Below are 25,886 nucleotides of genomic sequence, written 5' to 3'. Positions count from 1 at the left end.
TATGAGGCTGTTTCATGTATAGTTACACTATTCATATCCCCCAGGTACAGGTGTATATAGTTATAAGCCTAACTAGGATTATGAGGCTGTTTCAGGTATAACAATTATTGAATTGTTCAAATTTTTGCTTAAGTTAACTAGTTAATCTTAATACTAAAAATGTAAGAAATCAATATGAATAAACAAATTTATGCACTGTTTATTCTAAGAAAAGTAAAACAATGATTGATTTAGATGATGGTGACGACAATGATGATAATTATGAACCTGAATTCTCTGTTGCTGAGAAGTAAGTTTCTTATTTTTGTTTTATTATATAAATATATAATTGCCTTTTTATAGGGTGTGTGTGTTTGTTAAAAAGGTGTTTACTAGCTGCGCCCCTAACATTAAGGAGCTCCGTATTAGAAGGTTTAGGAAAGATTAAAATATCTTAAAACCAAGACTTAAATCTAAAGATAAAATAGCCTTAAACCATACTAGAACCAACGTGAAGATTCCCTATAACGAAGAACTCTGCCGTTTTTAGTAGCTTTCGAAATGTTAAGTTTCATTCAAAAAGAACTATTCAGTTAATAATATGATTGGTCCATTGGTCTGTCAGTCATGCTACAAAAATGTTGCTTCCTTGAATGGATGTAGAATATACGTGGATATTATGACAGGAGAAAAATAGTCGTCAATTTAGGTTGCAATTCCCCCCCGCATTTATTGGTCGGGCCGTTTATCCAGTAGGAGTAAGAGGATAGAGTAAATGAATGGAAGTTCTTAATTTTAGCCCGCTACAGAGTTCACTTTATTATAAAACATGAAAATGAACATGATGAAAGATTGTAATTATACAATATACATCCATTCTTCCTTGTTAACATTCCAGTCTAGTAGCTCATGAAACGTATTCCAACATGAGGATGTTTATGTTGTTAATGTTTAGGTACCTGTCATCTGAGAAGAAGGTCAACCCAGATGAGGATGAGGACGACCCTGACGCAGGTAAGATCTAGCCATGCGGGGATCAATTGAACAATATCTTTTATTGACCTAAACTTGAAAACTTTTTTATTTAAAAAAAAGAAATACTGATGCTTTCAACTGTTTTTAACCTATTTTTAAAACATATATCTAAACATATACTATGACACTAGTAGAATCAAACTGCAGAGCCTAAATTTGAATTAAGTCCCCAATAAACTTTTTTGAGGGGATTTAAAAATTAATTTTTACTGTTGCTGTGATCCTTTTTGATCAGAGCAAAAGGTCTTTTTTATTTGGGTAAAATTCGTAGCTTTTAGAGTGTTTTGCTTCATAAATATAGTATTCTGGTATAGAGTAAAATTAGGCCTTTTGATTTCATCTAAATTAATTCATTAAAAACTTAATTCTTTACAATATATCAATGAATTAACATTATCGTGCTTGTTTTCTATCACTTATTTAAAACACATAAAAATTGGCTGTAAAGGGTTAAATAGTGTAAGATGGATCAGCTGAAATAAATTTCCCATTCGAGCCCTAGTTTCCTAAAGTGTACAGCAGATAACCCAATTATTGCAGACCCTATTTTCAGCGACTCCGGTCAAATGGAAAAGCGATTTAATGTTTATACGATTTATACATTATACATTCAAAAATTTTAATTTTTCAAATTTTGATTTTTTTTGAAATTTGAAGCTTTTTTAGCTCGTAGCAAATATTGAGATAGGACGCGGAAGCTACGCACACTTTCGGAAACTAAATTCAGTTCATCGTAAGATGACAACAAACGTTTCTGCAATACAACAAATTTATTTTTGTCACATATACAAATATGATAAATTATAAGATTATTCAAACTTATTTTTTAAAATATTTTTAAAAAGTATGTATCTTTTATGTGTATGGTTTTCATTCTTTTCATTTTAATTAAATAAAAATTATTTAACTACATTGTAAATAAATAAGTCACTTTGTGAAAACACTCTTTTTTGAATTGTAAGGAACTGAAAGGAAACAAGACTTCTAATTGGTTCAGACTTCAGAATTATATGTTTTATTTTAATGTTAAGTAAAAAAAAACCTTTTGCTCTGGTCAAAATGACCGGAGCATCAGTAAAAATTAATTTTTAATTCCCCCAAAAAAAGTTTATTGGGGACTTAATTCAAATTTGGGCTCTGCAGTCTGATTCTACTGGTGTAATAGTGTATTTTTGATATATGATTTAAAAATAGGTTAAAAACAGTTTCACATAATGTGCCCTTTGATGGTGGTATTTTTTCCGTTTATAACCTCCGACCGAAATTTCATTATCTTTCATCGACCCTGAATAGACAGATAGTCACCAGGGATCTTAAGGGTTAAAACAATGGCCGTCAAATTGACGTACACCTACAATGATGATAAACAAAATTAACTCTTATAACTCTTATAACTCTAATATTACAATTGGTGGTTGAAATGTCACTGAACTTATTAAACCAATCCGTCAATATCTAATTAAAGTTTCCAAAGTTGTCCGGCCAAAGAATAAGAAAACGTTGTTATAGAACTTTGGGGACTAGTACTATAAAACTTCCCAATGTCCCCTCCCTCCCTGTGTATTCACACAAAGATCGTTGAAAACTTGTATTTTTTTTTGCAAAAAAAACTTTACAGACCAAAAGATTATAACTTTACCAGGGATAAGACGATGAGCGATTAGTTGATGTACATTCCCAATGATGATAATCAAAAGATTATAATAACTATACCAGGGATATAACAATGGAAGAATAATATACATTCATAATGATAATAAACTAAATTACCCTTCCTATGGATTGAAATTATTGGTTAAAACATAGAAACACTGCTAGTTTAAATCAACCAATGATATAATTAAATAAAAGTACCAAAGGTTTTTAGGTCAATCTATAAAACTGTCCAAAGTAACCTCCTTTCCCATAACACCATTTTTAGTTTCCATGGACTTTGAATATCTTAAATAACATAAAACTATTAGCCAGAGTCAATTAAAATGTAATGTTATTAAATGGTTTCCATGGTTATAGTAACCACCACATGTGTGAAAACTTTGCACTGATAAAAAAAATAAGGATTAACATGGAATAAAAAGTACAATTGATTCCATTAGTAGCGCAGCTTTTGTATAGTTGTATTACAGAAAATAAAGACTGCCTCAACGTGCACCCCCCCCAACCCCCCCACCTCACTTTTTATAAAATAAATTAAAGATAGAGTTGTCTTTCTTCCACTTATACATACTCTGTATCTAATATAAGGTTATCTAAAAAAAAGGTTGGGTCTCCGTTCTCGACTAGTCACTTTTGGGGACACTATCAGACCATCTATATTATGTAAAAGGTGTATTGATTGATAAATATACAGTCTTATCTTAGTTATACTCTAGCTACTATAAATACATATTCATATACCTAGTAGCAGGGTAAAAAATAGACTAATGGTTTTAATCTTTTTTTTCAAATTAGATTACTCATTTTCACTAAAGTGCCCCTAGAGGCCGCTGGTGTATAAAGTGGACTAGTTATCTCTACTTAATTTACTTAAACACTAATACACTCACGTTTCTTCGTTATGAAACTTTTTCAGAACTACTTAGATAATAAAATAGAAGAAAGATTATTCTTTATAATCAAACTTTTAAACCACTTAATTGTCAGTTGTTTAGTCTGTGGGATCAGGGAGGAAGGGGACATTGGACTCTGAATTACACTGGTACCTAAAGTTTTATAACCACGTTGATTCGTTGACCTAAAAACTTTTGGTAATATTTTAATAATATCAATTAATAATAGTCCATTGTCTTATCCCTTAAGATCACTGGAGGGATTTGTTACCTAAGGTGTTAGGAGAATATACTGAGAGGATAGGTTATAACAGAAAAAATCATTCCCAAGTTTTAAGATTTTTTGTAAGGCCTCCAGGTTCAGGAGCTGCATGCCTCCAGGTTGGAGCTGCAGGCCTCCAGTTGGTCTCTGGACAAGTAAAACAAAAATTGAATTTTTAAAAAGAGATATAGGTCAACTTATCAAACAAAATGCATCTTTTTTCATGAAATATGTAAATAGCATTTTGTGTAATACCTCTAACTCTTAAAAAATTAAATAATTTTTTATTTTAATTTTTACCTGTCCAGAGACCTGGAGACCTGCAGCTCCTGAACCTGGAGGCCTATCCAATAAATCTTAAAACTTGGGAAAATTTATCATATAAGAATTATTTTATCCATAATAACCTATCCTCTCAGTCCAAAGATAAAGCCTATACTCACTGTTTACGCATAAGTGTCAAAATCCCCCCCCCCCCCTTCTACAATAGAACTATGATATTCAATCTTATATTATCTTTTTCACATTGTAAATGTCCTAATTTTTCAACTAAAAATCATGCATCATATCGCATTTTTAATATTAAAATTAACGAAGGGGTATGTGCGTATGTGCCACTTTTTGAAACCAAAACTAAAAGTCAAAGGAACTCAACTAAAAAAAGAGTTACAGGTCTGAGATTTTGCATGGCAGTTGCTTTATTGGGTTACAACATGGAACAGTGAAGAAACGGCGGCGCAACCGCCAAAAACCGCCGAGAAATTGCAAAAAAATTTCGGCGGGAAACGGCGGTTTTCGGCGGTTGCGCCGCCGTTTCTTCAAAGTTCCATATTGTACCCCTATAAAGCAACTGCCATGCAAAATCTCAGACCTGTAACTCTTTTTTTTAGTTGAGTTCCTTTGTTGACTTTTAGTTTTGGTTTCAAAAAGTGGCACATCCGCCTCCCCCCTTTGATTTAATCCTTGTTTTATTGGCCCAGTTCATCAGGCACGCAAAGGAATAAATTTATCCTTGGAAAACTTTTTTAATACGAAGCGATAGATAAATATTCAAAATCTATGTGAAAACTGTTTGTATACCCATCTTGTTTTAATCTTCCAAATTCATATTTCTGTTGCCAGCTACCAGCATAACTTTCATTCATCTAAATTTCATTGTTGACCTCAAGGTGTGGGACATATTTTCACTGTTTTTAGCTTTAAATATTTGGGTGAAAGTTTGCCGGCCCTGATAAGGACACATATAAATATCTTTAAATCTATTTAAACGATGTTTTTATTGTAAATTTCCCCCCGGGTAAAAAGTAAGCGGGAGGTAAAACATTTCTTGGTTCCCCTAACTTGAAATACTCCCCACCCCCCTACTGAAATTTTGTACCCCCACCAAAATAAAAGGTTATTCAGTGGCAGACTTGACCGGAAAATCAACTGTTTAGCTTAGAGCCCTTGAGATATTTTACTTACAATAACTTTCAAGCGCTTTAAATAACTATTTTAAATGCTTCTGTAAAACACTGTGTTGGCCTAAAATTAAATCTATCATTTCTAACACTAACATGCCAAACTCGTAAAGTTAATGACAATTTTAACGAAGAATCATTACATGATTGAAATATCAGAATACCTTTCACTGTTCCAGAGTATGTTAACAACCAGTGGAACAGTGGACACCTCCTTTCCGTAAATCAATCAATCAAGGAATAAGACAATGGATGATGAATTAATATACATCCCCAATGATCAGAAAAAATTACCCCTTCTGCAGATTAATGGTATTGTTTGAAAAGTTTGGAAACTAATAGTTTGGTTCTGCCAATCAAGATTCAATAAAAGTACCCCAAGTTTTAAGCCAACTAATTAGATAACGTGGTTACAAAACTTTGGACACCAGTTTGATTTATAGTTCAATGAAACATCCCTCCCTGAAAAGCAAGAACTACTTCTGAGTGCTTAACTTTTAGATAACCTAACAAAACTTTTAAGAAATATCGTCAATACATTTGTTGCAAAAATATACTTGTGGGACGGGGGTGGGGGGGTATTTTCACCACCGTGAAAATTATCAAGATGATGCCTAGATTGTTAACATGATTTAAACTTTGATGGGGATTAATCAAACTTCTTACTCAAACAAACATATTCATACAATAATATTACTACCTTACAATAAAAAGTAAAAGATTTTTAATTTCATGATAAAAATATTTTAAATAAATGTTAGATATGTAAGTTTAGGTATGTATAAAAATAAAATAGAATCTTCACTTCTGTTTAATAATATTGATATAAGCAACAAAAAAACTGTTATCCTTCCAAAAAGAAATAAATGCCTTATAGTAGCTTAGTTACTATTTAGTTTACTTTGTCCGTCAGTCAGTCTATAAAACTAAATATAATTATCTAAGATGCCATTAAAGATCGATGTGTTTTTATTTTGTGTGAATATTCCCTACACCAACGAGCATTCAAAATATAAATTAATGATCTGTTAGTCTGTCAATCAGTCATGCTTTAAAATAGATATTTGGATCACGGAAATAAAACGAAGTAGCGGGTTTCGTCGTATTTTTATAGTAGCTTTTGATATGTTATTTGAGTTTAGGTTAGAGAAATGTTAATGGTTGGCACGCAGGGCTAAAGCCCCTTGCAAGGGCTAGAATTAGGAGAACAGCCACTGGGAAAATACAACGAAACCCGCTACTTCAATGATCAAGATATTTTGTTATTTATTATTAGTTTGAACTTTGATTCTATTTCAGACGTTGACTCAGCGCCAGCAGCGGAGGGTGACAATGACAGCAATGAAGATGAGAATGGTGGAGGGGACAAGGATGATGAAAATTATGATGAGAGCAACAATGACAAGGAGAGCAATAATGATAAGGAGGAAAACAAATCTGATAATGAACAAGGTAAGGATTAAATACTTGGATAAAGTATAAAAAAAAGTGAGGTAGGAAATTATTATTTACATTTCTTTAAATATTCATTATAAGTTTTATAAAGATATTTTTGTGGATTGTTATATGGACCTCATAACAATGTGACACTTACAGACAAAAACTTAAAATTTTCTCTGCATGCCACAGTTGTTGGTTACTTTTTAAATTTATGAAATTTTGGATTTTTTGTGGCTTAATGTTGGCATAAAACTTGTTTTATGGTGTTTAAGGAAGTGGGTAAGAAGGAAGTGTTTTGTGGAGAAATTTTGTCAGAATCCTGGTCCCTTGTCCCTGGATACAAATTTATATGCGGTCATAGTAATTTTGTGTATACTTACATTAGTGTTTTTTAGAAGAAGAAAATAAAGATGAAGAAATGGAGACAAACGAAGAAGAATCAAAGGTAAACATAATTGGTGCTTTCATACAAAGTACCTTGTTGAGCATTTATACCCCCCCTCCCGTATTTTAATAAATCAAAAAGAGGGGGGGGGGGGCGGGCGGTGCCTAACTTTACGGGGCTACCCAGTACCTAATACAATCTAACCCTAGCTGACTTAAAGTAATATTTTAAAAATAATATGGGATTATTATTGCTCAACAAGGTACTTTGAATGAAGGCTCCGTAATAATGTTTTATCCAAGCTTTTCTACATATTATAAGTGATAGTTGGTTGCAAAAGTCATTCCTACTAATATTGTACCAAATCATTCTTGGCATTATTACATTATATGCTATGCTTCTTTTGGAGAGAAAAACATCTTGTTTTTCATATATGTAAGATTTGTATTTAAATAAACAAAGTTTGTTTATTTGTGTTCCTAATATTTGGTTTAAGTTAAGCTTTATGAATATTTAAAAGACTTGGTCGGTCCTTTCACACAAATACCCTTGTAAGCAAGCACTGATACCCCCCCCCCCCCATATTATAAAATAAATTGGAAATAAGTGGGGCCTGGTAGTTTATTATTTGATATTAATTTAGGTTAGGGTTAGAGCTCCTCGCAGGGGTTAGGTATAATAATAGGGGGAAACTACCATCCCTTATTTTTTTATAATGTCTGTGGGGGGGGGGGGGGGTTGATAATTGCTCAACCGGCACTTTGTGTGATTGCACCACTTGGTCTGAATGTCTGGAGCTCTATCTTTTCTAGTTTTTATGGCAGGAGTTTTAAAAGCGTAGCTACTCTTAAATACTTTAGAAAATCTGTTTAAAGAAATAATTTTAAGAAGTTAAATATGATTTACTAGTGGCTACGCCCCTAGAAGCTTCTAGGAATCTAGGGGCACTCAAGGTAAGAGGGGAAAGTCGACCTCATCCCATTTTAAATTAGAGTTTCAAAAGAGTTTTAAAAAATATTTTTTTGGAGAGGAGGGGTTAAAGACACCCTCCTCAAAAATAGTTTAAAACCTTCCCAGGACCTATAAGAAGCTTCACTGTAATGAAGAACAATATCGGTTCAGTGGTTAGCGAGATCCTTCGGGACAGACAAAAAACGCTTACTACTTTATATAATACTAGCGGCTACGCCCCAAGAAGCCTCTAGAGACAATAGTAGGAGGGGGGAATGTCGACCTCCTCCAAATTTAAAAAGGGTTTTTTTAAAAATATTTCTTTGGGGGGGAGGGGGGTGAAGACACTCTCTCCAAAAATAGTTTAAAACCTTCCCAGGACCTATAAAAAGCTTCACTGTAAAGAAGAACTATATCGGTTCAGTGGTTAAGGAGATCCTTTGGGACAGACAAAAACGCTTACTACTTTATATATTAACAGGATAGGGTAAAAATGCAATGATTTTTGAAAAGGCTTCTTTTAAATGAAGAAGTTATTCATGGCCCAAGAATGATAGAATAAAACATAATATGGAAAATTATTCAGCTTTTTATTGAATGTTGGGTGGTTGGATCATTAAGTTATGTGTTTCAACTTTGTATTGTAATCTACTGAAGGGGAAATTTGTTTATTATTGGGGATATACATCAATTTATTTGCCATTATCTTATACTTTTAGATTCCTGGCAAATTACCTTTGGTAATTGTTAGTATATATCGGGAGAATTTGTATTATTTTGGAATTTTTGTTACGTTTTTGAAAGTCCAAAATTTAAAGTAGTACAGCTTCGCATTTTTAAATCCTTGTCAAGTCTCGGGTTGTTTGTTTTTGTGCGGTTCTGTTTTAATGATTCATAAAAAACATATTAAATATAATACTTCATTTCCTTTAACAAACATTTTAATTTGTTTTTAAAAACATTTTTCTACATGTGTGTTCGTCGGTTTAGTAAGGTCTCAGAAATTGTAAAGGGCAGGATTTTAGCTAGAGCAAAATTCTAAATGAACGTTTCTCATAAAATTGTAAGATTAGCATTAAAAACATTAAAAAAGAAAACTCTACATCAAATTTTTTGCTGAATTCAAACTGCTATTGTAAAAAGTGAAAAAAAAACCCTTATTTTTGCCCAAATAAATATCACAGTTATTCTGTAGGATATTTTACTGTAGACGTCGAAGAAGGCAGGTTTTAAAGTTGTGTCTACTCCTCTCAAGCCATTAAAAACCCCACATATATAGGGTGAAAGAAATTGATGAACACACAACTTTGATACCATGATATACATACAAGTATCAGTGCTCCTAGCATCCAGGGAAACTTAATAGTTGGTGGGGTTATACAGTATACCAAAAAGAAAGAAATGTTTTTACTGTTGTTATTGTATCTTTTGTATAGTATCTGTTGGATAATACAATATAAGATAAATTTACATCACCAAGTTGGGGGGGGGGGGGGGGGGGTTAATGCAACCATCTCGTAATCAGAGTATAAATGGCACTTAGAATTCGAATTTCGATCTGAAATTTTGCATGAGTAATCCTTGGTAGGTCTATTTTCCCTAAATCTAACAAAAAGTTGGAAAAGTAGCGGCTAACGGCTGGCGGCTCAGCCGTTTAGCCATTTTTTTGCAATTTTTAATTCAAATCCATCACGAAACCTATCTCCACATAATATTCTTTTCCACTCCAAAACGTTTTCAAACGGTTCTAGCCAGTAGTTGCTGGTACTAGAAATCTAAAAAATGTTTTCTTGTATCATTTCACATGATTTAAAGCAAAAATATGTTTCAAAAAGTTGATTCCTACGTAAATTATGACAGCTTTGCCCTAAAAATAGCTAAAAAACGGCTAAACGGCTAAGCCGTTAGCCGTTTCTTTTTCAACTTTTTGTTCGATTTAGGGAAAATAGACCTACCAAGGATTACTCATGCAAAATTTCAGATCAAAATTCGAATTCTAAGTGCCATTTATACATTGATTACGAGATGGTTGCATTAAAAATCCCTCCCTTATTTAAAAACACTTACCCCTTTTGTAGATGAAAATTATTTGTTTAGAAGACAATACTTGTTTGGAAATAACCAATAAAAATATTTAAAGTAACTAAGGTTTTTAAGCCAAAGTTTAGGATAACGTGTATTGTACATAAGACTTTGGGTACCAATATAATTTACCGTCCAATGTCTTCTCCCTCTCTGATCCTTTCCCTGTACACAACAACTTAAATAAAATATTATTTGTTAAGGACGCTGAAAGCACAAAGGATGATGATAATTCAAATGATGTTGGCAAGGGAGAAGAAGTTGAATCAAGATCTTCAACTCCAGCTCAACAAGATGATAAGGAAGAAAATAAACAGGAATGATTAGAACTTAGTTAGATAAATCTTTTTAATTTTTAATGGACGACAGTGTTAGGTCCTTAGAAATGAAGGTATTGTATGATTGTTGTAAAACAGCCACAATTTCTGAAGCAAAGTTACTCGCTCAGAATGCCTTTATGTCAATTTTAAGCTAATTTGTTAACGAATGGTTTTATCCTATCTTGCTAATAAGATCGTCAATATCAAGGACGCGCAAAGGGGGGGGGAAGAGAGTGAAAAGGGGTTCATTACCCCTCCTCTATACAAATTTAAGGGTGGAGAAAATTATGGAATTATATTAGATTTTACCTTCTCCCTTCCACAAAAATGCTACGTTTAAGTTCGGAGGTTGTACCCACTTCCCTTCTTCCCCCCTAAAATGAGTCCCTAAATTCTAAAATCACTTGGTCAGGATGAGAAGGAAGGCTCTCCTGAGAAGGACGAATCCTCGGCAGCTGCTCCATTCACAAAACCTCCATTCCAGGATGAGACGGTGACTAAACCCCCATTCCAAGATGAGACAGAGGGCATGGACACGGATGATTAATATTAATTATTATTTCTATTCATGGGTGTATATTTTCCATTCTTTTGAATTCTTTTAACCCCCATTAAATTCTCGATTTTTTTCCTTTCTCCCGAGGGGGGCCAAGGGGGGGGGGGGTGAATTATGGAAAATATTCACATCTACATATTTATTATTTTATTTATGTAAAGTGGGCTTTATACTTTCACAATTTCGATTCATTTATCAAATGTTTTCTATTTTGAGATTAACTGTAATTGTAATATGAAAAGAAATTACATCATTTTCGTTTTTTTATAAAAAAAAACCAGTTCAGCCCTGTATGTAATTATAAAAAATTACCCTAACCAAATTATCATGAATCTAGTATATAACCACTAATTTTAAAGTAAAATTAAACTAAAGTATTGTGACGTATTTAAAATATTAAGATAAGGAGCATTTTTATTTAACAAGAGCAACAATATCTTTAAATTTTCTTTAAGTATTTTCTTAAAAATTTCCATTTTTAGCTATTGTGTTATTTTTAATTGTAAAGAATTAAAAATTTTTGTAAAATGTAAAACTGAAAGACTGGTATGTAGGCGATGTTTTTGTTATGGTTTAATATTTGATAATAATGTTAGGACCGGTGGGGTACAGGTATTAAGAATAAGCATCTTATATTTGTGGCAGAGAGTGAGCGAACATGGAATTATAAATTAAGATGGTACCCAAAGTTTTACATCTACGTTATCTTGTTTGTTGGCCCAAACTTTCGGTACTTTTATTGAATTTTGATAGGTTGGTTCGAGACAAGTAGTGTCCACTCTTTTCAACCAATAGATCCTTTTTTCATACCCTTTTTATAGTGATATTTTTCATGTGAAGAAAAACTTTTATGTCTTTAAGGATGTTATTTATTTTCAACTCCCAAAATATTTTATGTTAGGGGGTTGTGACTTTTTAATTTGTCAACCCCTTGGCTGTTTTTTGGGGGGTTGTAGTTCTTGGTCAAAGGAGAGGGGGCACCTAGGAGTGCCAGTGGGGTGGGATACACTCCCCTTCAGCACGCCTCTGAATCTAATTGATTTAGATTAATGAATATCTGTGGCTATCCCTGGATTTAAGGAGAAAATTTGATCTTACCAAAATATGTTTTTGTAAAAATCTGATGGAAAATATTTTGTGAATATTTTGTAAAGAAATGAGGTTTTTGTTTGTTTTTTATGAAAAGAAACAAATGATATAATGTTCTTTTATAATTTTGCTCTCTATCTTTTATAAATCATGATTTTTTTTGTAAAATCAAATGACACCTATTTAATATTAAAAATTAATCTAACAGTTTGAAAAAAACACTTTTTTCGCTAGTAGGTCAAGAACCATTCAAAGTTAATGTGTGTTCGTATTTAACTTTTGTAGGACTTTACTCCACATTTGAATAAATATAGGATCTATAAATCTGGGACTATTTCTATGATTTTTAGTTAACTGTTTCTTGGAAAATTTTATATAATAAACTTATTATTTTCATTATAGCCTAGAACCAGTTTTAATCGAGTGGATATAAATTCGTATTCGGAGTAAATAAAACTACTAAAACAGTGCTCAACAGGCTTTTTGAGGGAAATTACCGTCGCAGTTACCAAACCCTACTTACAAGTGAACTTGCAAAAATGGTCCATATGGTAGAATCTCATATTACTTAGAAAATTATTCTAGTTCTGCACGATATATTAAAGCTTAAACAAGAATGACAGAACTAAATAGCAGCGTAAGGAAAGATGCAACGGGTTTTGCAAAATAAACAAATGAATGAAGGACGGAAAGCAAATTTTGAAGTCGCATACTGGTTTCTTATCTTATTTGTTCGCTCAAAAACTTAGGGTTTTAATTTTGATGGGTTGGTTCAAAATGAAATGTGTACAAACTTTTTAACCAGTAATTTGGTAGCCAGAAGGGATAGTCTTCCGAATTGTCTTATCCCTCAAGATTCATGAGTATGAAGATATTTATAAATATTTTTATATCGGTTTCTGGAAGTAATTTCAAGTTTAATTTAACTTTCTTCCAAGGAAGGAATAACGAAAATTGTTATGAAATTAAGATATAAAAAAACGTCAAGTTTTAAAAAAACTCCGTGGAGCACTGTTACCCCCACTCATTATTTTTTAAATAGATAAAAAAAGGGGTGGGGGGGGGGCAGTAGGTTTTAAAAGCCTAAACCGTCCCACCCCATGATTTTCAATTTATTTAAAAACTAAGGGGAGGAGGGGGGGGGGGGGTATCAGAGTTCAACAATGAACTTTTTGTATTCACATGTGCTCTATCAAAATATTTGGCTGGACTTTTATACAATTTGCTTTGCTTATAAAAATCTCTGTCACAGCTAATATGCATTTGATCTCCCTCATTGTATTTCTACCAATTTTGTATTTAATTTAAATTCTCTTTTTTTTTGTAATTTTGTATCTAGTTGAAATACATTATGTAATAGTAGCAAATTTTGTTTATTTAGGAAGCGAAGCTTTTCTACAGTATATTGGTTTGCTAGTCCCTAAAGATTTTTAATATCTCTTTCTTATTGGTTGGCTTAACAACATTGGGGACTTTAATTGGATTTGTATTGCTTGTTGATTGTCCAAACGTTTTAGTTGTAATCTACAGAAGGGGCAATTTTGTGTGTAGTCATTGGATAATTACATCAATTTATCAGCCATTGTCTTATCCCTCTAGATCCCTTACATTTATCTGTAGATTATTTTAGTATGCAATGATTATCCTCTGGTTTTTAAAGTAAGCATGATGATTCCTGTAACAGCAAGTCAACTATATATAATAAATATTACCAGAAAGTCTTATGTAGATTTTAAGTTTATGATTTTTTCCTTTTTTGTATTTCATTTACTTATCCTATTCACTTGATCTTTGAAGAATCTCAATAATCAAGACTTAAATTGTAAGTATGTTCACATTAAGCATCATGTATTAAGTCACTTTGGATTAGAGTTATAAGAAATCGTGCAGACTTCTAAATAAAGTTGAATATCAAATTCTTCTTTACTTTAATTTGTGAAAGTTATTTTAATTTTTTTATCCGCGGTAGATGGACGCTCGGACGGACTGACATACCTATATTTTGTGAGTAGCTACGCTACTAAAATTGATAAGAATGTAGATAATGCTTGCAGATTTATTAGTACTATATAAACAAGTTAGTTATAACCATGGTTACACACAGAATAAGAAACAGTCATTCCAAAAAATAGTTTAAACTAAAATCGATAAATTCTAATTTAAATAATTTTTTACACGTCCATTCGGGTAAGAGGGAATAGATAGAGGTTTGAACTATATACAGGGCGTATTTAGTTTTTTTTTAAAGAACTTTTTATGAATTTTAAGGCTAAAATTCTAAAAGTTTTGACTACAATAATTGTAAGTTTTTTCGTTGGTCTTGTATCATAGTTCCGTTAGCAGATCCAGTTTTTAGTTAAATGATGAATTGCATAAAAGATTATTTTTAAACAATAAATTATTTAACCAAATCTTGAGGTAGGATGTCGTCGTGGGTTAGGTTCAGAAAGGTCTGTTGATGGTGTTGATATGTGCCTCAGCCATGCGGGACCTCTCCTCTGTTTCCTCTAGCTCCTGCTGGGCCTTGCGGTACTTGGCCAGGTTCAGCGCAGCGATCTCCTCCGCCTCCTCTATCTGCTTCTTGTAGGTCTTGATCTTCTGCTGCAGCTTGCTAGCTAGGTCGCTCATCTTATCCTTAATTAAAATTTTTGTCAAATTACTTATTGGGGTGGCGGAGAAGCTTAAATATGTAATGTCTCCCAAATCTATGATTTTTATCGTTCTTTCCCACCCCTATTTAAAAAGTTTTCCTTTTTATGAGCTTGAAAATCTAACCATACGTTACTGTTAACCCTCATTATCCTTATTTTTGGGGTGAGGGTAATTTTTTTCCTGTTACTAACCCCTGAGGGGGGCCTTAACCTCAACCCTGCGGCACTACCCTTTACCCAACATAACCTGACCTAAAGTAATACAAAAATAAACTAAATTACCCCACTCTCCAATTTATTTATTTCAAATTAAGGAAGTGAGGGAGGGGTTATTAGTGCTTAGGATGGGACTAATAACCTTTACCTGGTTCTTGGTATCCTCCTCAATCTGGAACTGCAGCTCCTTGATCTTCCTCTCGGCCTTCTGGTTGTGCTTCGTGTTCTCACCAGTGCGGGACTGCAGCACTCCTAACTCGATCTCCAGCTCCTTGATTCGGGACTCGAGCTTGGCCATGGCTGTACGGCCGCCGTGCATGGCGGACTCGCTGGCCTCAGCGATGCGCTGCTCCAGCTCGCTCAGCTGACACTCCAGGGCACGCTTGCCCTGAAAAGTTATAATTTAGTTATTTATGGAAGGTGTTGACTTAAAAGCCGAGCTGTTTGGAAAGTTGAATTACCCATGGAGTGAATGGACATTGAACTGAATATTATACTGGTACACAAAGTTTTGTAAACACGTTCTATCATTCATTGGCCTAAAAACTTTGGGTCCTTATTCTTAAATCCTTATTGGTTGGTACAAACTTAGAGTATCCTTAATTTTAATGCAAATCAAGAGTAATTCAATCATAATTAGGGTTTGCATAAGTTTAATGTCAATTGTCTTATCTCTTAAGATCACTGAAATATTACCTTAGACTGAGTGCTGGTATGATCCTGCTCTGCCCTGAGTTCATCCGCCAGCCTGGCAGCGTCAACCATCGCCTTCTTCGCCTTCTCCTCGCTGTTCTTGGCCTGGTGCAGCATGTCGTCAATCTCCGCCTGCATGGTGTGCACATTACCCTCGAGGCCGCGCTTCTCCGCGCCAGCACGTGTGTTGATACTTGTCATTTCGTTGACAGCATTACGAGCCTCGCTGAGCTCAGCCTCAGTCTGCTTCTTGCCGCGCTCGGCAGAGTCGAGCAGTGCGCGCGCCTCCTCCATCTCGCCGGCCAGCGCGTTGCTTCTGCGCTCGACCAGGCTGTACTTCTCGTTCATTTCCTGGCGCTGCTTGGAGGCTTCGGCCACAGCGCTCTCAGCCTCGCGTTCCTGGGCCTTAAAATGAAAGGAATAGCTTTAATTTTAAGTTCAGATTTTTTTGTTTGACACTCCTTAATTACTTCCTGGTTTCTTTATTAATATTTTGAGAAAATAATCATTTTCATTTAAATCATGTGTATTTTAAACCTATTTCTTTCTGTCCTTTTTATTTTATTTATTACTAGGGTCTGTGGTGGAAAATCGACGTTCCACTTTTACGTTTTAGTTTTAAACAGAACAAGGTTGACAACATCCATAAAAGCGAAGCTCTGAAATGGAAGGACAAACGAACATTGATACTTGTAGATTGTCAGAACTGAATTAGCAGAATATTAATGCATTAGTACAAACAATATTGTAAGTAAATTTGTTGCAAAACTGCATAAAAAGATGATACTGTTTAAGGACATACTTACATTTTTGGGACTTGTTTATAGAGATGCTTCGCTTATAACATTGTACCTTGTTATAATAAGAATCAGTTTGCAAAAAAATCAGAAATATCGGATGATTTTAACATACAAAAATTTGTTGTCAAAAAAAGTTTAAAATCGACATGTTTAAAATGGACGTACGGATATTCTGGTATTGATTATAGAGTTGCTACGCTTTCTGAATAGTACCTAACTACTACAGGAATCGTCATGCAAAGTTTAGAATCGATAGGACAATTCTAACCTGTTTAAATTAACGAAAAAAGCTAACTGTGACGGACAGACCGACCCTAATTATAGAAAAACTTCGCTTTTAAAATGAAAAAAATAGGGAGTGGGGCTGGGGGGGTAATTTAATACTAGTGTAGGGAAGGCGGGGACAATGGACTGTTAATTACATTGGTACCCAAAGTTTCATGACCACATTTTCTGTAAGTACTTTTATTGAAATTTGATTGGTTGGTAATTAAAGTGTCCAAACTTTTCAACCATTAATTTGGATCTACTAAAGGGGTAATTTTGTTTGTCATCAATGTAAATAATTTATAATACCTGGTAGCGTTTGATAGCCTTCTGTGCTTCATTGTTGGCCTTGTTGGCGTGGTCAAGAGCAATCTCTAGCTCATTAATATCTCCCTCCAACTTCTTCTTGATCCTGAGAGCCTCGGCCTTGCAGCGCTGCTCAGTCTCTAGGGAGGCCTGCAGGGACTCCATGGCACGCTGGTGGTTCTTTCTAAAATAATATAGAGACAAGAATGACAACATTCAAAGTAGCAAAGCAAAAAAGACATGGGTTTTAAGGGGAAAAGACGATTTAAAGTTCCGATATTTAAAGCAATAATAAATTTATTTGAAAAAAAAACATGAAATCTTGATTGACGGACGAACAGACAGACAAAGGAAAATTATGTAATTTTACAATATAACCCCTACAGTTACAAAGAAAAAAAATTTGCATTTGAAAATTTCTTTCCCCTAGTATTTACATTTCCTCACAAAGTACCTTGTTGAGCACTGACACCCACCCTACCCTTAGTTTTTAAATAAATTGTTTGTCATTACTTTAGGTAAAGTCAGATTAGGTTATAGTAGGTACTTGGTTTTTAAGCCCCCCACAGGGGTAAGACATAGGAATGATAATTCTGCCTCCCCCCCCACTGTCCTTCAATTCATTTAATAATTAGGGAGCTTGGGGGGGGGGGGTGTCAGTGTTCATGTCTGAGTACCTGGTATTATTAAACTCTTCCTCCTTCTCTGCCATCCTGCGGTCAATTTCCTGGCGTACCTGGGACAACTCAAGCTGGGCTCGCAACACCTAATAGACAACCAACCGTTAGTTGCATGCAAATTAAATAGAGGTTTTATATCTTAAATTCTATTCTTTTTCAAATATTTTTATAAATTTTTTTAATACATGTTCTTTATTTTATTAAGTTTGTTTTACAAATTCATAATATTTACTGCAAAGAAATTCCTATTTTCCTTAAATCATTGATATTTCACTTCTGTAAATGGTTTGGTTTTACTTTACAAATATAGGAAAGAATTTACCATACATATCAATATGCTTAAATGTAATATTTTAAAGGTTTTTTACCTTATTTTCCTCAACTTCAAGAGCACCCTCAGCCTCCTCCAGAGCTGCCTGCAGCTCCTCCTTTTCACACTCCAGGCGTCTCCTCAGTTTGTCAAGCTCATGAATAGATCTACCTCCATCTCCAAGCTGGTCAAGCAGGTCCTTGATCTCATCAGCAAGATTCTTGTTCTCTCTGCGCACAATATCAAGCTGCTCAGTTGTCTCATCAAAGGCAGCTTTAAGCCTGAATGCTTCAGAGTTGATGTTTCTGCACTCAGATTGGCTGGCCTCAAGCTCAGCCTGAAGATCCTCAGCCTTGATTTTCCATTCACTTACAACCTTCTCAAAGTTTCTACCTCTCTTCTCTGTTATGACTGCAGCAGCATGTGTTCTTTCATATTCCATGGCCATTTCTTCAATCTCAGCCTCCATCCTGTGTTTGGCCTTCTCAGCTGAGGCTATCTTGGTGTTCAATGACTCAATATTCTCTTCAGCCTCAATTACTCTGGCAGCAAGCTTGTGCTTGGAGCTCTCAAGCTCTTCAATTCTACCAAGTCCTTCAGTTTCAAACTTGGATCTCCACAGCTGAATCTCAGCCTGACCCTTTGAAAGGGCTCTTAGCACATCATTCTTCTTCTCAGATTCCTCATCAATCTTCATCTTCAGGTTTTCAACTTCAGTAGTCAAATTCTTAAATTTGGTAAGAAGAGCAGCTCTGTCTCTAGCCTCACCATCAGCAAGACGCTTGGTGTCTTCAAGTTGAGTAGTCAATGAAATCTTGTTCTTGTTCAGGGAAGCAATAGTATTCTCACATTCCTCAATCTGTCGGGTCAAGTCAGAGGACTCGACTTGAAGCTTCTTCTTAGTTGCATCAGCTTCATTCAGAGCTCTGGCCATCTCATCAAGCTTTTGGTTAGACTCAACAATAAGGGCTTGGGTCATCTTGCAATTCTTTTCAACATTAGCCCTATCTCTCATGGCCTCCTCAAGACCACCTCTTGCTTCCTGGAGATCTCTCTCCATGCCAGCCTTGTCCTTTTCAGACTTAGCTTTATTCTTGTTGATAGAATCAATCTGCTCACCCAGATCAGACATGCTGTTATTGTGTTTCTGTCTAAGAGCAGCAAGAGTTCCCTCATGAGAGATATTGGCCTCTTCAAGCTCTCCACGAAGTTTTGCCAATTCAGCCTCTCTCTTCTTGTTAAGTTCAATTTGAGTGGAAGTGTTGGATCCAGCTTCAGCCAGGCGATTACCAAGATCTTCAATTTCTCTTGAAAGAAGAGACCTGTTCTTTTCAGCCTTGGCACGATTGGTGCGCTCAGCAAGGATTTCTTCATCAAGCTCATCAATTCTGGACTGAAGCTCTTTGACTTGTTTGGTATACTTATTGCCAAGAGTATGTTCATCTTCAATCTTGGCAGTCAGTGAAGAAAGCTCCTTTTCCTTTCTTTGCAGATTTTGACCCAGCTCAGAGTTCATCCTTTCTAGGTCAGAAACTGCCTCCTGAGTCAGCTTGAGGTCACCCTCAACCTTTCTTTTAAGCTTTTCAACATCACCCTTTGACTTCTTCTCTCTCTCCAAAGCATCTTCACACTCATCCAAAGATTGCTCAAGTTTTCCCTTAACCTTGTTCAGATGATTGCATCTATCCTCAGCAGACTGGATGTCCTCCTCAGTCTTCTGTCTGTTTTCACCAACAGACTTCTTTTCCTTGTGTAGTTTTGAGATAAGTTCTTCCTGGTGGGCAATTTCATCCCTCAGTGTCCTGATCTGATTATCCTTGGACATTCTATCCTCTTCACACTTCTCAATTGTGTTTTCAAGCTCCTTAATTTCATCTCTAAGCTTTTCAGCATCCCTGGTAACTTTGCTCTGACTCTGCTGAATAGAAGCAATGTTTTCTTCTTCACCCTTTACCCTTGCTTTGGTAGTATCAACTTGCTTCTGAACATCATTTCTTGCAGCTTCAATCCTGTTAGTTTTGTCGATGACATCTTGAACAGCTGAACCTCCAGAGTTTAAGGCAAGGAACAGCTCATTCTTCTCATTGCACAGCCTTTCATGGGCAGCAACAACAGCAGCACATTCAGCTGTAGCTTTTCCAATGTTAGCCTCAGCAGTAGCAATCTTTTCCTCATACTCAGTCTTGTACTTGGTAAACTGGGTACACTTAAGATTGGGCTTAATTGCCAACCAAATTTGCCACCACAGCCAGGTCTTACCGATGTAGTAGTTCCTGATGGTTCTCTGGGCACAGTACAAGGAAAGTTTTTGAGCTTTCAGCTTCTGGAATTGCATTCTAGAACCTTTGCCTCTTGCACCAGCTTGAAGCCAAGAAAGAACTTCACCAATCTTGTCCTCTCTCACCTCTTCCATGTAACCAAGGATACCAGCTCTGAAAAATACTTTGGTATGACCAAGTCTAAACTTTTCTTTGTCTAACTTGATCTTGTCAAACACAGCATTGGCAGCAGATTTGTCACTCTTTGCTTTGGCTACTGCCTTGGCAGAGAGAATATTGTATCTTGCCTTGAATTCAGGATACAACATTTTGTTGGGGAATCCCTTCCTACAAATAGCAATACCAGCTAGCACACCATTGCACTGATACTGATGCATGACAAGTCCAGGCTCAACACCTCCAGGAATCTTGTGGGTGTTGGGTACCACACAACGAATAAAGTGGGGTTCAGTTTTGTAAAGGGTAGTCATAAGATCATCAAGCTGTCCCTTGAAGTAAGATGAGACAGTTTTACCACCACCCTTCTTTTTTCTGCCACCATCATCCTTGCCAGCTTCAAGTGGTTGACCAGGATGATCAGCAAAACACTGAATTGCCAAATTGTTGCTACCATTTTTAATCATCTCAACAATGGTGTCATTCAAAGGATCCTTGTTCTTTTCCAACCAACTAGTAAGATTGTAGGATACAGTGGCAGCATAATGAACAATAGCAAAGTGAGCATCAGGGTCAGGCTTAGGGGATGGCTTAGCAAAGTTGGGGAATTTGCCTAACATGTTCTCGAAAAGCTTGTTCCTAAATGTTTCATCTGTAGCCTTAGGGAACAAGGACTCTTCTTCAAAGATGGCCAAGAAAGCCATAGGCTTTTCAAACATCTCAATACAAGGTCCCAAGTCCATACCAAAGTCAACATTAGCCCAGTCAAGACCTTCACGGACATACTCTTCCTGCTCAAGAGTAAACATGTGCTGATTGAAGAACTGCTGCAGCTTTTCATTGACATAGTTGATACAGATCTGTTCAAAGCCATTGTAGTCAAAAATCTCAAAACCAGCAATATCCAGTACACCAATGTATGTGACTTTTTTCATGGTTTTATCAATAAGAGACTCATTACATTTTTCAACAATGATCCTAAAGGTACGTTCATATAGGGCACGGGCAATACCAGCAACAGAGTTAGCAGCCTGGTTACAGGTTGAGCCCTTCTGTACCCATTCAGTACCAACCTTCAACTTGGGCTTACAGAAATAGGTGACCATCCACTCACAGTCAATTCCCATGAGAGTAGCAACTTTTTGGGCATTGTTGTCATTCTTGACCTCAGCCTGCTCTTCCTTGCCAACAGGTACAAAGTCCCTTGTCATGTTACCCATGTGCATCATGCAAGCAGTGTTCTTGAACACATCATACTTTTGTTCTTGACTGAAGTTAAGAACATCAAAGGCCTCATCAGCAAACTGCATGTCCTCCTTGTCATCAATAGTTGGTACAGTTGTCTTACCCTGAGAGACATACCAATAGTCATAGATGTCATTGGACAGGAGACATTTTTCCTTCAGGTCTGGTACCTGATCAGACATGAGGTTATAGAAAGAGTGGTAACATCTCTCAAGGGGCTGCTGGTAGGTAAGACGGGACTTCTCAAGCAAGTAAACAACCATGTCAGCACCAGACAGTTTACCAGCAGCATTAAAATGGATACGGATAAACTTACCAAATCTAGAGGAGTTGTCATTCCTTACAGTTTTAGCATTACCCCAGGCTTCCAAGACAGGGTTAGTCTGGACAATCTTGTCCTCAAGGGAAGCCTCTCCTTCCTTCCTCTTACCAGAAGAGCAGATGGTGGCAAAGTAGGAGATAACCTTCTTGGTGTTCTCAGTCTTACCAGCACCAGACTCACCAGTAATAAGGATAGACTGGTTAATGCTGGACTGCATCATGCCCTGGTAGGCACCCTCAGCAATGGCAAAAATATGGGGAGGTACCTCATTTCTCCTCTTGCCAACATACATCTCCATAGTTCTCAGGGTGTAGATAGGGAACCTCTTGTAGGGGTTGATGGCAATACAGAAGAGACCAGAGTAAGTGTAGATAAGCTCATTGACATACCTGACAACAGAGTTCCACAAGACACAGGCATCACCAAGATAAGTCAAGTTGGCCATGTCATCTGAACAATCAAACTTGGGAGGATTGACCTGGCAAACTTGCTCTTCCTTGAACACCTTCTCCTCACCACCAACATTGACCTTAACCTTCTTGCCATCTTTCTCAACAAGAAGACCCTCCAGGTAACCACCGTCAGCCTTGTTTGGTACCCACACAGACTTCTTGGTATCATAAGGCTTGGCCATATTCTTCTTTTTCAGCTCATCAGAGACACACAGCCATGGGCTGGGGTCTGGATCAGGTCCAGTGGTTTTCTTCACGTGACCGGGCATAGTTGGGCTACTTCTTGCTGGTCAGAGAAACAAACAGCTTCTGAAGACTTTGGCTCGCAAGACCCACAATTTATACCCGACTCTACCTGCCCAGTCAAAAAGATGGACAGACCAGCGCCGGTCTTTTTCTATTGTCCTCCTAGTCAAGGTTATCATACATTCAGGTTAGAAAATAGAAATACACAAAACATTGAACAAAAATCTACACTTAGAATATTTCTATACTTGCATTTAATTAATAATCAATTAATTAATAAATAAAATAAATTAAAGTGAACCAATCAAAAGGATCTTCAAATTAAAGTTTGATATTTAAGTTTAGTTTTAGTGTTAGAAAATTCTCAAAATTTGATATAATTAATTTAAATTTTAAAACTTTGTAGAATTTTTGCAAAACAAAATATCATTTAATTTAGCTGTAAGCGTCTTAACTTTTAGGTAAAAAATCCTTGAGCGTAGGCAGGTTATTTTACCCCTTTCCGTGAGGACGCTACGACCTGCTTACGACGACCTGCACGCTACAGGAATTACTCATTTTACGTAAAACGTGGTGTGGCAGCTAAATAGCCACAAATTCAAACGATTAATACTATGTAAGATACTAGCGGATGCGCCCCTAGCATCCAGAGGACCAGAAAAATGGCCTTGAACCATCCCAGGATCTATGTGAAGCCTCCCTAGAAATGAGAACTTAATCAGTTCAGTAGTTTTTTAATATTTAAGCTTCAGTCAAAAAACTTTACTACATTATATTAAAGGATAAGATGCTCTTAATGAAAAATGTGTTAAATGGAAGGTGTATTAACCAATTACATAATTAGCCCATCATAACCTTACGTGAAAATTATAAACTGTCATTTTAAAACTTTTTTTCTACTATATGTTTCTTTATTACATTGTTTTTAAATATTGAATTCAACTCTTATTAAAATTTAACATTATTTATGCAGCTTCAATGTATTTCTGGTAAAATTTTTGGCGCTTTCCCTCAAAGTACTTGTCGAATCCTTAACCCCCCTAACTTTAAAATAAATTTTTAGAAAAGATGGAAGGAATAATTGTTTCTATGCCTAACCCTTGTGGGTTTTGTAACCCTGCAGGGACTCTACCTACTTTACTCTAATCCTGCTGGGCTCGAGTAACCAATATAACCTAACCTAACCTGTTTTAAAAACTAAGAGGGGGGGGGGGGTTGATTCATAGTATTTTTAAGGAAAACACCATATTTTATTGAACTCAAAAGGTTAATAATTTAACTTTTTAAATGATTAAAGATATGTAGCTTTTTTCATGCACCTCTCCAATTGTGCATAACGCTAGCTACGGCGCGCTCAAAATAATGACAATATTTGCACTTGGATTGCGGATATAGATTCTATAAAAATGAAATAATAGTACAAAAATTAAATGGGGGTTGTAGGACCACATAATTTTATAAACCCAGGGATCTGACGAGTTCAGACAATGAAATACATCAACATTGATAACAAACAAAATTACCCCTTTTAAATATAAAATTATTGGTTGAATAGTTTGGAACAAACCAATCAAAATTTTAAAAAAGCTTTTAAATAAGGTAGAATGCTTATAAAACTTTAGGTACAAGAAATATTAATATTCCAATGTACCCTCCCTCCCTGCGCAATCCTAAAGTATTTAAAAGTAACATTTGATAAAAATTTATATTATGGGAATATTTATTTAAATATATTCAATAAACCTATCCGTAGTATATCTCTTTAAATTCAGGGAGGGAGAATTGGGCTTTAAAATTACCGGTTCCCAAAGTTTTATAACCACGCTATCTTATTGTTTAAAAATTTGGGTGCTTTTGTACAATTTTGATTGGGATGTTCCCAAAATTTTAACCTATAATTGTTATCCCCAGAAGGGGTAATTTTGTTTATTGGCATTAGGATATTTAACAAATTATCGCCCACTGTCTTATCTCTTAAGGTTTCTCCTGTATGATCTTGGGGCTCTGCCTTCTGAGAAGTGTGGATCCAGGAGCAGACCTATATAAAAAATAACCTAAAACCATCTTGAGACATATGTTTAGCTTTCATGATATGGAGAACACAATCGGTTAAGTAGTTGTTAAATCTAAGCTACAGACAAAGAAACTTACTTTTTATTATAGGATTTTATTATATATTAACCTATCCTAGGTTTTTCAAGGGGGGAAACTTGAATTATTACTTAGCTTGTCACATTTTCTTGCGAGCTTTTGTCACTTATATGTGACGTGTGTGTGTGTTTCTGTGTGTGTGAGTGTGTGTGTGGCTTGACAGATAGACAACTGGTGGACGTGGCTTGTTTACAGCTATAGGTGATATTTTATTTATAAATTTTATCATTTAATATATGCAATAGTTTAAAACCATCCAAAAAAACTTATTCAGTATAGTTTAGTTGTTAGTGAGATCTTAACAGACAAACAAAACTACTTTATATAATAGTATTTATATTTGTCTAAGAGAACAAATTGGGGGGAGGAGGGGGGGTTAATAACCTTTCACCCTTTCCTTGGACGTCTTTATTTTGACGATCAAATTTATATGTTTTCTTAAAATATGAAATGTCTTGCTTTTTTAAAGGAATACCCTAATCCTTGCTCTAAATAGACTTTACCCTATCATTAAAAAAGAATTTTCTACTTAAAATTGACAATATTTTACAGATATGTATATTTACATTGAGTTATATATTTTGTGGATTCTTGCAAATTTTTTAGAGGCATAGTTTCTTTATAATTAACAAACGTTTGAAAATCCTATTTTGAACCTGAATAATGAAGCTAAAACTGTCAACCCTCTAGACTGTTATATCGATATGTTATTTTTATATTTGGTAAAATAATCAGTTAGATCAACCGTTTCTTCAGACATATTTGCTATGGATAATTGGCATTTAAACTATTCTAAGGTATCAAATATAATCTCGAATTTAATTTCAATTTATTCAGTTGAAACACTATGTCGTTGGGAATGGGTTTCTTCTTCGAAATCAAGTGGTCATCTAGCTAATTAAGCTAGAGCATCATCCGCTTGTAATGGGATGCAATACTCTAACGCCCACTATAGGATAATAGGTTAAGTAACATCCCTCAGATAACCAACACTTTGATTAGTG

At 35.3% G+C, this 25,886-nt stretch overlaps 2 protein-coding genes across 5 annotated transcripts in view; one reads left to right on the top strand and one right to left on the bottom strand.

The window, feature by feature from the left end:
* The window catches only part of row (zinc finger domain-containing protein relative of woc), a 147,669-nt gene extending 136,555 nt beyond the window's left edge, over window positions 1-11,114 (top strand). For 3 of the 4 annotated variants that reach the window (XM_080173629.1, XM_080173628.1, XM_080173627.1), the window contains exons 39-44: window positions 235-289; window positions 935-993; window positions 6,585-6,737; window positions 7,121-7,170; window positions 10,347-10,462; window positions 10,878-11,113. In XM_080173629.1, the coding sequence (XP_080029755.1) occupies window positions 235-289; window positions 935-993; window positions 6,585-6,737; window positions 7,121-7,170; window positions 10,347-10,462; window positions 10,878-11,010 (566 nt within the window). In that variant the 3' untranslated portion in view covers window positions 11,011-11,113. Of the gene's footprint in view, window positions 1-234; window positions 290-934; window positions 994-6,584; window positions 6,738-7,120; window positions 7,171-10,346; window positions 10,463-10,877 lie in introns of all 4 variants that reach the window. The other variant, XM_080173626.1, reaches the window with a different exon arrangement.
* Window positions 11,115-14,150: 3,036 nt separating this feature from the next.
* LOC145329462 (myosin-4-like) lies at window positions 14,151-22,849 on the bottom strand. Its single transcript, XM_080173619.1, has 6 exons — window positions 18,090-22,849; window positions 17,719-17,807; window positions 17,045-17,225; window positions 15,672-16,073; window positions 15,124-15,363; window positions 14,151-14,742 (listed from the first exon to the last, which is right to left on the bottom strand). Exons 1-6 carry the CDS (start codon window positions 22,752-22,754, stop codon window positions 14,551-14,553), a joined length of 5,769 nt encoding a protein of 1,922 aa, XP_080029745.1. The 5' UTR covers window positions 22,755-22,849; the 3' UTR covers window positions 14,151-14,550.
* Between the last annotated feature and the right edge of the window lie 3,037 nt (window positions 22,850-25,886).

The sequence above is a fragment of the Acartia tonsa genome, chromosome 10, assembly GCF_053477335.1.
Source record: "Acartia tonsa isolate MP-2025a chromosome 10, ASM5347733v1, whole genome shotgun sequence".
NCBI lineage: Eukaryota > Metazoa > Arthropoda > Copepoda > Calanoida > Acartiidae > Acartia > Acartia tonsa.
The sequence above is the reverse complement of the archived record's forward strand: the minus strand, read 5'-3'. Positions and strand labels throughout refer to the sequence as shown.

Bases quoted from the DNA above. Each gene is read 5' to 3' on its own strand.
- LOC145329462 (XM_080173619.1), bottom strand. From the start codon at position 22,754: ATGCCCGGTCACGTGAAGAAAACCACTGGACCTGATCCAGACCCCAGC. The intron at 17,808-18,089 runs GTAAAAAACCTT...GTTGTCTATTAG, and splicing joins TTGAAGTTGAGGAAAATAAG to GTGTTGCGAGCCCAGCTTGA. The intron at 16,074-17,044 runs GTATTATAAATT...TTTCATTTTAAG, and splicing joins AGGCTATCAAACGCTACCAG to GCCCAGGAACGCGAGGCTGA.